The sequence below is a fragment of the Carlito syrichta genome, unplaced genomic scaffold (assembly GCF_000164805.1).
Source record: "Carlito syrichta isolate Samal-C Ts95f unplaced genomic scaffold, Tarsius_syrichta-2.0.1 Scaffold308811, whole genome shotgun sequence".
Lineage (NCBI taxonomy): Eukaryota > Metazoa > Chordata > Mammalia > Primates > Tarsiidae > Carlito > Carlito syrichta.
The window spans coordinates 539760-554446 of NW_007252907.1; the positions used below are offsets into that span (position 1 = coordinate 539760).

At 51.2% G+C, this 14687-nt stretch overlaps 1 protein-coding gene across 1 annotated transcript in view; it reads right to left on the reverse strand.

Moving 5' to 3' along the window:
• The window catches only part of SH3RF1 (SH3 domain containing ring finger 1), a 166893-nt gene that overhangs the window by 21856 nt on the left and 130350 nt on the right, over positions 1–14687 (reverse strand). The window contains exons 5-9 of the mRNA XM_008065841.2: positions 12247–12356; positions 5751–5905; positions 4258–4428; positions 1678–1937; positions 641–1002 (exon numbers count right to left, since the gene is read on the reverse strand). Of these exons, the coding sequence (XP_008064032.1) occupies positions 641–1002; positions 1678–1937; positions 4258–4428; positions 5751–5905; positions 12247–12356 (1058 nt within the window). The remainder of the gene's footprint in view (positions 1–640; positions 1003–1677; positions 1938–4257; positions 4429–5750; positions 5906–12246; positions 12357–14687) is intronic.

Here is a 14687-nt window from a genome sequence, read left to right on the forward strand (position 1 = left end):
CTGAGCCCAAGGGTTCAAGACCAGCCTGGGCAACATGGTGAGACCTCGTCTCTACAATAAATAAAAAAAATTAGCTGGGCGTGGTGGCACATGCCTGTAGTTTCCACTACTTGGAAGGCTGAGATGGAAGGACCGCCTGAGCCCAGCAGGTCTACAGTGGCCATGAGCAGTGTGCCACTGCACTCCAGCCTGGGCAACAGAGTGAGACTCCGACTCAAGAAAAAAAACCAACATGGACTTAGAAAAAAAATTTTTCCCCATATTTCAATCCTATCTCTCAAGAAGCCACGTTGATTACGGTTGGAGGGGCTATAGGTGAAATCAGTCCACAAGCAACACTTTTGGGCCACCGTTTCAACCCCTCATGTATGAGTATTTTCCTTACAGAACCGTTAACCAGGAAGACTGAGCCGAAGGAATCAGCCAGCAAGTAACAAGGAGCCATGAGGAGGGAAGGAGGCCCCGGGAGGCTGAGCTGCTGACGGCTGCCCACGCCTCGTCTCTGGGCCCGCCTAAGTCCAGCTCCGGGCCCGGCAGCCAGGCGCGTCCGACCACAAGGAAGCAAGGGGTCTAGAGGGAGGCTGGGCCCACCCGCTCCCCGCCACCCGCACCGGGCTGACCCCACGGCCACTGCCCTTACTCTGCTGTCCCTGTCCGCCTTGCTGGCCGCACTGCTCCCGCACACCGACGCGGCACCGTCAGGCGACAAGGGGAGTCCGGGAGCAACGGTCACAGTCCGGCCGCCAGGCTCGGCCTCTGGGGGGGTGGCGGCGATGCTCGGGGAGGCCAGGGGAGCAGCTGCCACGCAGGCCAGGGGGGCGTTTGCACGCCCAACGCCGGCCGGGGCCGTGTGCGCGACGGAGCCCGCCAGCGGAGGGAGGGGCTGCGGGGTGGCCAGCGGGTGGTGAGGCATGCCCGCAGGCGCCGGGCCAAGGCCGGCCGCGTTCTGGACCTGGATGGGAGTCACTGCTGCCGTGGGGCGCTCCTGGCTGTGTGTCGCAACTAGAAGAGGACAGAGGGAACACAAGTCAGTTTCCTCATAAATGCTGCTCGCCAAAACCCGAGTCACCTCCTGGCACGGTAGGGCGGCGACCAACCCGCCCCAGTGCAGGCCGCCTGGACGCTGGCTCAGAGCACCTGTTCTCAGCGGGCTCCTTCCCGCTCAGCCCTGGAGCCCGCTGAGGACTGGAAGTCCAGAGCCCTGGGGCTAGGAGAAAGCCATTCTCCATTCTGAGAGACGCGTGTCACACCGTACCATCCTCCCACCTTTTCTTATTAACTCGGATAGAGTTCATGCACCTTTAGCTCGCCCACCACCGTTACCCCAGACTCTGAGCAGGCTCTCAGTGCTACAGATCTACGACAGCTACTTAGGAACCAACTGAGTCTACAGCAGACTTGCGATGGAGCCCATCAGAAATAACCCCCAAGTCACAAGGTCGTGACCACCAAAGTCGTGTTTTCAAGGGCCACAGGCATTCGAAGGGGCTGCCTGATTTCCTGCAGACTCTGGGTCTGTCAGTCAGGCCTGAGCTAGTGTGCGGCAGGCTAGCCTGTGAGCAGACACCAAAAGCCATGGCGCCCATGCCAGCCGTCATCCACCACCATCCATCGTGCCCACAGCCTCAGCACGCTGCCAGAGACCCTCCTCCTGAGGGCTCCGGCCTGCGTCCTTACCTGTCCTCACAGCACTGCGGGCCTGGCTGACCGTCATCTGTCCAGCCATGTGCAGCAGGACCTTTGCTTGGGGACTTGTCTGAAGGTGGGCCGCTGGCACCACAGCCGTGGGGACGGCCCCGGGGCTCCCAGCCACGCCATTTCCCTGGGGCTTCTGGACAGGCCCTCCCCCCGTGGAAGGACTGGCCACGGTCACTCCCCGACTTGTCTGGCCAGCGGTAGACGTGGGGACTTTGGCTTGGGAAGCATTCGTCACCGTCCTGCCAAGACAGAAACACAGATGGAGAGCTCAAGCCACCAGCCAACAGGAGATAGAACAATTAAGGCAAGAAAAATGATGCAGTTCTTTAGAGACAGAACATTTTAAAAAAATGAATATAATTATTTTTACTAAATGTAAGAAAAGCAAATTCAAAGTACTGATAGCCCCAAGGCAGAGACAGGTCTTGAAAAGTATTCTGAGTCCCCCCATGTCTCACTCTGCCCAAGGGCAGACAGTGATCCTGCTGTCCCAAAACCAAGGCTCTCCCCTGACTTTCGAGGACCTGGAGTCTCCTACGTAATGATCCAACAAGCCAGTGTGTGCCTCACAACTGCCACACACCGCAGCTTTGCTGTTTTCCAATCTTCTTCCTATGGCCTCCAGCCCGCAGCACACACGACTGCAGACACGCACATGCACACACACGCGCGCGCACGCACACACACACACACACACACGTACTGCTGGACATCTCTCCCGGCTTCTCTTGACCTTCCTTAATCTCACGTCTGTCTCAAGATCCAGCACAAACCCCGTCATCTCAAGAAGCCTTGCTGAGACTCAGGCTTGAGACCTACTAATTCTACTATTCCATGTGGACTTCTTCCTTCACTGTTTCTAGACTCCACAATTGTGAAGGCTTTGCCCTTGATGATACAATAAGCTGTGTAATCTTTTAACGAATTCCTTATTAAATAGGACTGCCTCAGCAGAGGGTCCTTGAAGGCAGGGCCAGCGCAAAATGGTTCTTTTCTATTCACCCCGTATCGCACACTTACAGGGGTACAGTCAGCTCCAAACAATTATTTACTGTTGAAGTTCGTTAAGTTTGGTGCAGTTTTGTGTAATGTTTAGAAATATTCTGAATTCATTTAGATGACAACAATTCTATATATAGTAACTTTCTAAGTAAAATACTTCATTAACTCAAACACCCTTATTTACCATGATCAGAAAAGAATTTGCCGTAAGCATTTCTCTAGAATTAAACAAGCAGAGAGACTTTTAATAATTTGTTTTTAGATCTTATAAAAATGTTTTCCTTTGTTAACTTCATCTTTTGTTGTTTTACTTCCCTTTTTATTATTATTTTGCACTGGGAGGTTCTATCTGTTGTTTTCTAGATGGGTTGAATCTGGAATGTAGATTTTAATATATACAGAAAAGAAGGTTAAATTTATTAAAAATTTGCAAGTCAAATTAAGGCTAACAGTCTGTCACCATCTGCAACAATAGTGATTCTCATTTGATTAGGCGGCTAGCCAACCTACAAATGAAAGCCAACGGCTGGCAAACATGCCTGGCCACTAAGCTGTCTGTTTGAAACTGGGTGTTTGAGGAATGACTTAACACAGTGGAACCTGGGCCATGAGCTCAGAGTCCAGTGGCCCCAGCCTGGGGCTCCCACACTGCCCATCTCATTACAGGCCACACTCAGCCTCCAAGGCCACTTTCTCCGGCAACCAGAAGGTGGATGATGTTTACACAAGGCAAAGACGATGCCACACACCTGAAGGGTCCGGATACTCCCAAATGTCCCCAGGGAGCAAAATCGCCCTCAGCTGAGAAGAGTCTATTCTACCTTTAGGCTCAGCCTGTAATCCTGCGCCTTTGGGAGGCTGAGGTGAGTGGATTGCCTGAGCCCGCGAGTTCGAGACCAGCCCAGGCAACTTGGCGAGACCTCATCTCTACAATAATTTTTTTCAAAAGTTAGCTGGACGTGGTAGTGTGTGCCTGTGGTTCTGGCTATTTGGAAGGCTGAGGCAGAAGGATGGCCAGAGCCCAGCAGGTCGATGCTGGGGTGGCCGTGAGCATGCCACCGTACTCCAGCCTGGGTGATGGGGTGAGACTCCAACTCAAAAAAATAAAATAAAATAAATAAAACAAAAATATAAAAACCAAAAACTATAACACATTTAGAAATATGCATGCCTGGCATACAGTCCGCATTACATAAACATAAGCATTAATAATACAGCTTTTGTTTATGTTAAACACTATGCTTTTTCTTTTCTGGTAGAAAAATATTGAAATGTTATAGTTGAGTCTTCCTGCATATAAATTAAAGCAAAGAACTCAAAACCCAGTATACTTACTGGCAGAAACCTATAATTTCACATATATCCATAGAAAAAGCAAGCTAAGAATTTTTAGAGCTAGAAGGGGTCTTTGCAGATGTAGACATACGGGTTTACGAGACTCTGGCTACATAACAGGTAATTGTAATGTGAGCAGGAATCTGGACAGGCTGAAAAGCCACGGAAAAGAACCAAGTTTCTCTGTTTGGAACTCAACAGCCCATCCCCTCCCAGCCGCACCTCGTGACTGGTGCCACGTAATTGCCGGGGAAAACCCCGATCTTGCTGGTGTGCATCGACGTCCCCTTGAACCAGCCGTCCTGGCAGCGCTCGAAGACCACGAACATCTCCCCCTTCCGCAGCTCCAGCTCGTCCTCCTTCCGGGGCGCGTACGGGTAGACGGCGACATATCTAGGGCAGAAACAGCACTGACTTCAGGTTGGGCAATGACACACCCCGAGATGCTCAAGACTCGTCTTCAGTACCATCCTGAAGTACAACCCTTTAGTCTGTGAACAGCCTCGGCAAAGCCCTGCTGGAGATTGGCTGCCTATATATATATTTTTGAGTTGGAGTCTCACCCCATCGCCCAGGCTGAAGGGCAGTGGCACACCCAAGGCCATCCCAACGTCAACCCCCTGTGCTGTGGCAATCCCTCCACCTCAGCCTTCCAAGTAGCCAGAACTACACACATGCCCAGCAAATGTGTGATTTATTATAGAGACGAGGTCTCACCAAGTTGCCCAGGCTGGTCTCGAACCCCCGGGCTCAGGCAATCCTCTTGCCTCGGCTTCCCAAAGTGCTGGGATGACAGGCTCGAGCACCGCGCCTGGCCAGCTGTCTACATTTTAAATGCAGGCAGAGGCCTTCCTGAGCCTCCTCCCGGTGTGGAAGCACTGCCTCACCGAATGGCCTCATGTGGTGCGACGGAATCAGTGAGCCTCCAGGAGGGCCCAACTTGCTGCAAAGGATCACGTGCCTACTAGGAACACGGAGATCTTCAAATGGCCCCTGGTAGACTCGGGCAGCAGCCCCAGGGAGGACATGTAGGGCAACGTCCCGGGAGGCACAGCCCATGGGAGGAGGCATGGCTGCCCCTGCCTTTGAACACTCTGCCAGGAAGCAGCATGGATTTGATCAAGGAGAGTAGAAGACAACACCACGCTGCAAGGTGACTGTGCCACCAGCGCTTGGAGACCAGGCAGGCAGCCCTGCCCCGTGGCTCTGCCCAGCTCTGAACTGCTCATGTATAGACTCACACGGCAGGATCCACAGAGACCTCACCATATTCTGGGCCAATAAACGCCATAGGGTCCTCAGACATTCTGGATTTACTGCTGGGGTCTTCCAGTTTCTGCCATTCCTCCCCCAACTAGACCCACATCTGACCTATGTGGGATACCTTTCTGTTTATTAGTATCATAACGCAAGCAATGAAAATAAGGCTGAAAAGCTCAAACAAGGCGGCTCCACACACATGTGATAGGACAGAGATGTGGACAGCACACCTCCCTCAATGATGAGAGACCTCTGCTCAGCAGGACGGTCACCGGCAAGCCCAGTACGGCCGCCTTGTCCCAGCAGTTTCTCACCAGTGCTCGAGTGGGTGGACGTCTGAGAACACACCCACCTGGTGCCCAGGAGCCCACCCGCTCACTCCAGGCGCTCCTCCAGCTGCTGTTGGACCTGGTTTTAACGACACGTGAGCAGGGATGAGTGATGTTCTCACTTACACACTGGGGCGAGCCTGGGGCCGCAGATGTGCCACCTGGTCAGTGGGTCCCGCAGCGGGTCTCGGCCCCGTTCCGGCAGTAGCGGTGGCACCTGGCGTGGAGGCGAGGACAGTGGCAGCCAGGAGAGGGGGCGGGGGGACAGGCGGGTTCATAGTCTGGTGTAGAAAACAAAGCAAGAAAGGGAAAAGGAATGGCAATGGCAATGTACACCTTCCGTGGAAGGAGGGAGGGAAAGGGAATTGGAACCCACTGAACAGGATGCCGGGGCCACAAAGCAGGGTCAGTGGGCTCTGCTAGAAGAGCCCCCCGAAAACACACCTCCTGCTCTTCTCTAAGTAACCTTTTCAGCAAGCAGGTAAGGGATCACCCCTGGGAAAGGCGCGGAGAAACCACTGTATGTAATTTTAAGATGAATAGCATCTTTTTTGGTATAGATCTGGACAAGAACCCAACTGCCTTTTGAGAAGGCAGCTACAATGTCATGCTGCTTGCTAGGAATTAATTTCTGATTGTTTCTGTAACCTGAAACTTACATACAACTCAAAACAATTTAGCTGCAGTATATCTCAAATCATTCCTTTGGAAGAAAATTTCCTTTGATGCCGGGCCCCTAAAAAGCCCAAACAATAGCAAGCCACAGTCACCGGGCTCTTGTTGCTACTTTTGCTAATTCTTAACCTTGCCAGCTTTTGAAATCGGGTACTATCTAGGCTGGTAATCTTCAACAAGCACACCAAGAAGAGGCTGCTGGCTCCGCTGTGGGCCCAGCAGAATGGGGTTCTGCCTACAGGATTCCATGCCTTTTCAGAATCAATGGGGCAATTGTTACCTTCTGATCTATCAACCCCAGATCACGCTGTAGGGTCCATAGACTGAAACTCCTGGGAAAACAGGCACACAAAGGCCACCTGAATCCCCACCCTGCCCTGCCGGAATCTTTGAGCCACGAGATGTGAAAGCTGAATCACAGAAGGGAAAAGGAGATGAAAGAACGCACACCTGGGAGGGTATGCGTGCCTCCACACACCAGCACGTTGACCCCAAAGTCTAACTTTGTCTAAAAAGCTCACAAAAGTCACTGTATTTCTACGTTTCGAGTCGGAACACACGTGAAATTTTAGACTTGTGCTGCCATAGCTTCACATGCTGTATTTAACTTTCTGCTAAAGTGACTTCAAGAAGGGCTTTCCCACACTGTAGCGGAAGCCGTGCAGAACATTTGGTGCAGAAACAAACATGGGAGAGCTGCTTCCGGAGCCCAACCAGAGAGAGGCAGAGGCAAGCTCAGGACATCACTCACAGTCTCCACACCACATGCAGCGGCATGAAGGCTTGTCACAGCTCTGCAACTGCACCAACTGGGCTTAGACCCTCTAGGACCTTTGTGAGGGAGGGTCAGGCCTCCTTCCAGCCCGGGTAAAGACTCAGCAGATGGGACCTGGGCAAGGCATGGGTGACAGAGCACCAGCAGAGAGACACCTGAGGCAGCCATCTACACTCTCCAGAGTGACACACAGAGAAACCGTCGGGCTGCCCCTGAACTGGTGTCCACTGAGGTCTTCCTTGGCCCACTTCAAAACAGTGTGGCTGTGTGAAGGCAGAGGACAGGGCAGTGCTGTCTGTGACACAATTAACATCGTCTGCTACAGCGTAACTTCATTAAAACAGAGCGTGGACAGAACTGGCCCTAAGAAGAAAAAGACAGGAATCACCCATACACCTGATAAAAGTGTACATCTTATTTTGTTCACACACATAAAATTTTGCAGTGAAATGTGAAGAAGGCCACTTCTTATCGTGCAGCATCCTGTGAGCAAGTGTTTCTGGTGCATTCTCAAGTTAAGTGTTAAGAGGTAGCTTCAGAGGATGTTCTGAAAGATCCCAGAGGCCACAGAGAGAAAATAGTTCTCTCTCTCTCTCTCTCTCTCTCTCTCTCTCTCTCTCTGCAGTTGAAACGCAGGCTGAGGCCTCGCCTGGAAGAACACAGGCTCTGGTGGGTCCAGGGCTAAATAGCTGGCGGGGAAGTGCTGAGCTTGCGGCATCCACGACCTGCACCGAAGTGACCTGGCAGTGTGGTGCTCAAAAGGTGACCTGCGGTGGACCATGTGCCGGGCAGTCTGCCGTCCCGCACGACCGGACACTTCCATAGAGCAAAACACCACACCGGCGACCAGCACTCAGGGTGACCTGGAGGCCTGTCTCATTCTGTAGTCGGAGCCAGCCCTGCCATGAGTGACCAAGATGCACTCTCCACGACTACAAAAAATGTCTACAGACTTGCTGGGAAACCAGGACAACATCCACATGTTGTCAGCAATATCCTGTTCGCTAAGGCAGGACCTGGGAGGGGCCTGCGGGTAGGAGACGCGCGGTTGGCCTCGTCCAGGTTCCCCCTCCCCAGCCCACTGATCTTGAAGAAGAGACGGCGTCCTGCCATAGGGGAAGCGTGGGCTCCTGGACCAGAAACACACCAGTTCTACCAGGCCTCCTCATCTCAGGCATCCTCAGTGTCCCTCCCGCACTGGAGGGGCACCTGGGGAGAAGTGTCTTCTCCTGAGCGGCAGTGTCTCAGGGCCCTGGCAGATCCCATTGGCTAGGGACACTGTGAAGTTCAAGCACATGGGTGAAGCTCTCCTCACTCCCGTCTCACGCCTGCCCTTCCCTGCAGCAGCCTTGGTGGCGGTTAGACCCGGATCTGGCCGCACGGAGGGGCAACAGTCCAGCACATCTCACCCCGGGCCTGCAGGCCAGCTCCCAGGGAAGTCTTCCACATCGTGTGCTGGCACCGTCTCAGCAGCAACTGGGGCTCCTTCCTTCCTTCCCAACTGTCCCACTCATGCGTGTCTCCCTCACACACCTCCAGGCAGAAGAGTGACGGGGGACAGGCCTGGGGCTTTGGGCTCCCACGGGCAGAGGTGGGGCGATTCCCCAATCTGTCATCACTTCTTTCCAACCGTCTTAACGTGGGTAAGTAGTAGCATTCGTGCTAGTACTGTGTAAGGACGCCACTAAGGGCCACGGCGTCACCAGCTATGGCAGCACCATCGTCTGAACACAAGCTGTGGATTGACTCTTCACATCTGATCTCTAAGAAGCAGCGATGAATTTCCAGGGTCTCTACCTCCTTCCACCAACCCAAGAGGTGGCATTCTTGGATGGAAATCCTCGGTCAGGAGCCTTCCCACGCCTGGAGCACAGCAGCAGCCGGACACGCGGAAGCCACTGCAGGGCCATGTGAAGCTGCAGTCAGGCCCCGTCTTGTAGCTATCCCAGTGGCGCTTGCAGACTTGCAGCCAGGAGAGGACAGATGCTCGGTGAGTGCTCCACAGGTGGAAACACATCCTGGGCTCCACCCCTTCTCGGGGCAGCATGACACGGAACGAGAGGTCCTGGGACAAGACGCCGTGCCCTGCCCCGCTGTTGCCCCGCTGTTGCCACGGAAGTCCTGACCATCCTACGCCTCATCCTGACTTCTGTGTCTCCTGCCAGGTCCCAAGGCTCTACTTCTACGTGTCAAATGACCAAACGGGGCAGTCCCACACTCTGCCTTCCAGATCCCTTCCTTCCCGGCCCTGCCGCCAGTGGAAGTGCTTCTTGGCCTCTACCACAAGCTACAATGAACTAACTACACGAGCTGTGCTGAAAACCAGACATCATTTAACTTTGCTTAAATGCACACACACACACAAAAGGCCAGGCACGGTGGCTCAAGTCTGTCATCCCAGCACTCCGGGAGGCCAAGGTGGAAGGATCGCTTGAGCCTAGGCATTCAAGAACAGCCCAGGCAGCATAGCAGATCCTGTCTCTACATAAACAATTTAAAAACAGCCAGGTTTGGTGGCATGCACCTGTAGCTCAGCTACATGTGTGTGTATGTATACAATTTTACACTGGGATCACACAGTTTTGAAAGCAACCTGTTTATAAGTTGGCCATGGGTGGAACCTGCTTGCCTTTACTACCCTGGCTACCTTATAACACACCTTGTAGCCAAATGCTTCTCCGTGCCTATGGGGGACCAAGGGTTACTATCTATCCACTTGCTGTGAAAGCTCTTCTGCCATTGTGCAACTTGCTATGAAAGCTCTTCGGCCATTGTGCAGAAGACATGAGACTAAGTTTTGCGCCCTACTCCTCACAAAATGAGTTAAAAAAAAAAAAAAAAACCACAATGTTTGAATTGCATACATGTAATACCAGTTTGGCTTATAAGGTTGAATATTTAAAATTTTAACTGTTACATATGAAAAGTACAGGTCAACATACTTATAACTTCATTCTTCATAAAGACTTAAAAGTCTCAATTCATGGGAAGAAGAAAGCACTAGGAATAATTTTCCTTTTTCTATTCTAGCGGTGGCATTTATTACCTATAAATCCACACTGGGAAAGCCTTGGTTTTTTTTCTCTCCCAAGCTGTGTACCGTTGCTGTGATAGTTCTCGAAGTCTTCAGAAACATCTCAAATTGTAAACAGAACACTTGCCACAATTCATAGAGGGCACAGACGACATCTACTATTGAGATTTTCCACTTAAATCTAGCATATGAATTTTCCACGTCAACCTAGCATATCCAGAACGTTTCTGCCAGCCTATCAGGGACACGGAGATCAAGACATCTCCTAAGATGACAGGTCTGCTTATAATTCGTTTTTCACTAGGTGGAATTAGCACAGTAGACACACTGCTTAATAAGCCTTCCTGTTGCTTAACGTGCGGGCTTTCTCCTCACTCCCCACTGCCCCCCACCCCCACGTAATGTATTTTCCTGTGGACAGGAAAACCAACTGGTTGTGTGTATGTACCAGGTGGGAAAGAAAAGTGCATCTGCCCCAGAGAGGAGGGCAGGGTGGTCATGAAATTCCGGCGGCAAGGGCAACGAAATCCATCCTCCCTCCAGACTGAATCAAGGCTTCCTCTCCTGCATCAAACAGTTGCACTTTCAAGGGAGCTGTAATAGCTCAGCAAACATTTAAAAAGTGACAACTGGAACCTCTAACTACATCACTGTTGCCTTCCACTTGGATACAAGAACAGCATAACTCTAAAAAAGTTTTCTAAAGTCTACATCAAGCCAGGTAACAGCTCTACATTTATTTATATCCCGCCTTTTTTCAAAAGTCATTTTCAACTATCTGTAAGACGTTATCAAGACAGTACATAAGAAACAGGAAAGCAAGGCAAACGGGAACTAAGAACAACTAAGCTGGAAGGGCTAACATGCTGACGGACAATGTTGTGGGGTCTTTGTGGGGGGCTACAAGCCTGGCTCTACCTGTTCCAGAGAGGGAAGTAAGACCTTGATGACGTCTACACAATCTACAACCTAAAATCACACCAGCTGCTTTGATGTCTTCCTACTCCTCGCACCAAGAGCAGAGGACAACGTGATGAACCGGACTCAAGCACGCCTCACTGGCCCCCGGTCACAGCCCTCAACAGAGCCGGTCATGAGACCAAGAATGGCACCCCCGAGTGTTCTCTAGACAACACAAAGCTTGCTTGTGGGTGGGAATCCAGAGGCGTAAGGGGCAGAGTATACCTTTTCCACAGTAATAACAAGTAAGTGGCTGAGCTGAGCTTGTCACCAGGGCCTGCATCTATCACTGGGCCATACGGTTTCTCTGAGGGCATCAGACTTTGCCGGCGAGGGGTGGCCAGGGTGATGCAGTGGTCCAGGAACGGGGAACTGGGATTTGGCGATCTCTCCTATCCTCATTCAACCCAGCCTTGGAACAGTCTGAAAAGAGGAGCTGGCACTGGTCTGGGTGACAGATGCCTTGCAACTGCTAGTCCCCGCCTACAGTTTAGGAAACGGGCACCGAGGAAATGGAGCGTCTCCAGTACCTACAGTAGCACCTGCTTGACTCTTTCCCTTCCATTTCCTCTCAGGGGTCTCTTCTTGGCATCTCTCCCTCGGCTATCCTAATCCTCCCTACGATTTCCCCATTCCGTTATTCTAAAACCACGAGTGTTTAGACTACTCTACCTGCAGGATGCTGTTTTCAGAAGGAAAACCAACAGAATCTAAGGAATCCTTCTGAGACAGCAGGTGTCTCTATGCAGCCCCGGCTACAGGCCAGAGACCAGAAGTTAAAGGCTGAATCCCTAATACGGACCTCTTGGTATCATGGGACATTTAGCCTTTAGGACCTGTTTCTTCAACATTTCTATAAATGTTTCTTTGTAAGAAACAAGCAGGACCTAAACACTCAAAAGAAATAAGGATAAGCCTTCAAAAAATCAGGTTGAGATTCAATGGAAATTAAATGTATCTTTCAGAGTTCTTCGCGTAGCTCCAGGCCACCAATTCTCACCACTAAAATGCTGCAGGCAAGCAGTTTTCTAATTTGTTTTTAAGATGAACAGAGATAACAGATGAAAGAGCTTGTCCTCACCCAGCAAGATCCACGTAAACTGCAGGTGCTGGGATGGGGCCTACCAGTTAACATGACTACCTAAAAGAGAAACGGGGGTGGGGAGAAATATACTCACTCCAGGGGCAGCTTGGTAGGGAATGCCTGATGGGAAAGGAAACAAGGGGCCAGCTGTCACGGGGCTGCTTGGGGGTGGAGTCGCAATTAACCCAGTGGTTCTTAAATGAGCTCGCCAAGAACAAAAAAGCCATTCAAAAGAAGACTGTGTTTAATGCCACAGATTACACTGGCTAATATCTGGGAAGGACAATCACATTTTTCATCATCTGCAGCTTTTGCTATGCTGGGAAGGTGGAATTCCCTTTGGTGTGCTCAACCCAGATTTACTGGGTACCTGATTTGTGGCAGGCATGTGCCAGAGGCCGGGAGTCACGTGGCCAATACTAGTCCCGGCAAAGTTTACACAAGGAATCCCACTGCTGCCGGTTCTCTCAGCAGCCCGCCACCACCCTGTGGATTCAGCCATGAGCAACCAGACCTGCCCGCGGCCAGCTCTGTGCTCTGCCAGCCCGCCGCTGACGTCCCCGAAGATCCTGCTAGGGAACATTCAGCCATCCATCCACATGCTAATCTCTGAAGTTCCCCGAGCATTCTGTTACCTTCAGATCCCTTTCCATGCCTCCACCTTTCCGTGGAGTGCACAATTACAGTGCAGCTGCCTAGACAAGCCCGTAGCAGGCAGTTACTTATAAAGCCTTAAAGGGACAATGTCATGCCAGATTAGCTGTTCTCAAAGGCATCTCATCCATGACATTACCCAAGTTGGAGTTATTCAGGCCATCTCGCTGCCTCTGTTCAGTCCCTGGATCAACTTGGTGCAGGCTGCTAGCAGGTCCAACTGCGGAGTACAGGGGCATTAAAGGGCACTGCCCGACACTGCAGAGGCCTGCCTGGGCTTCTGCACCATTCTCCTCCACTGGGATAGAAGTCGTATGGCTGGCTAGTGCCTTGTCTCCCCAAGGAAACGACACACCAAACTGCTAGGCTTTTCGTAATAAAAATGTAACTCTGAACAGTCTCAATTCCTAACAATTAAGAAAAAGTTTATCAGGACAAAGAAAAGCTCCAAGATTTGTTCCCAGAGGGCCTGAAAGGCCATATTCAGGGTCCCACAGGGAGAGGCCGAGGCCAAGGCCAAGGTGACCCCCACCACAGCTTGTAACTCACAATCTCTCACGCTCCGTCTACATCAATTAGTCTCGGTACTGACGGAACCTAAGATATGAACCTACAGACCCGTATTTCGCCCCAAAGCCTCCCTTTCTGTCTCTCCTGGGAACCAGAGTCTATCTCTAAACTATGTCAACTGGGAAGCACAGTGGCCTTGCGACAGTTTACCCAACAACCCTCCTTTCCTACACACTCTGGAAGTCTGCAAACATACATACATACTCGGCAAGTCGGCACCACACAAATGGGGCAGACTTTTTTAGAAGACACAGCCCGTAAGAAAGCTCACCTTGAAGTGGACACCAGCATCAGAGAGCTTACCAGAATATGAGGTACTAAAAGCCATCAAAACAGACATGTTCAAAAGCTGTTTTGAGCAGTGGGAAAAGTGTCTCATGAGGTGTATTTTTTTTTTTTTTTGACTTGGAGTCTCACTCCGTCACCCAGACTGGAGCGCAGTGGCCGCTCCCGGCCACTGCAGCCTTGACCTGCTGGGCTCCAGTGATCCTTCTGCCTCAGCCTTCCAAGTAGCTGGAACTACAGGTGCGCGCTACCACACCTGGCTCATTTTTGATTTATTGTAGAGATGAGGTCTCGCCAAATTGCCCAGGCGGGTCTCGAACCCGCAGACTCAGACAATTCACTCACCTCAGCCTCCCAAGGCGCAGGATTACAGGCAGACCCACCGGGCCCGGCTTATTTATTTATTTTAAAGGTTGATAACCAAAGGGAACATTTTCTACATGATCATGAATTGAAAGAAGAAAGCCGGCTTCATGAGGTGTATTGCATCAAATGGTAAGCACTTTGAAGGTGACTGAAGTTTAACCCTTTGTGCTCAGCTGTCCCCTCTGATAGAACATCGTAAATCTAGCAAACCACTATGGTGTTCCCTCTCAGGGGACATAAAGAGACTGCTGGTGATTATATAGGACAAACTTATGCACATTTTTCAAAAATGTGTGTTTCCTCGAAGTTTTCCATTCAAATTGCACTAAAAAGCAAATACAGAGATGGAGTATATACTGAGATATGATCAATCAGTAGAGAAGAGGCTTTCAGGAATCACAAGTATGTCCTTCTAAATCTTCTTCAAACAGCAGACTGGACAACAAATTACATATTATTAACGTGGGAGGAAGACAATGAGACTGCATCGTCTGCTCAAATAGAAAAAGGCCAGCCGGGCTCAATGGCTCAGCCTGTAATCCCGCACCTTTGGGAGGCTGAGGTGAGTGAATTGCATGAGCCCTCGGGTTCGAGACCCGCCTGGGCAACTTGGCGAGACCTCATCTCTACAATAAAATAAAAAAATTAGCCGGGCGTGGT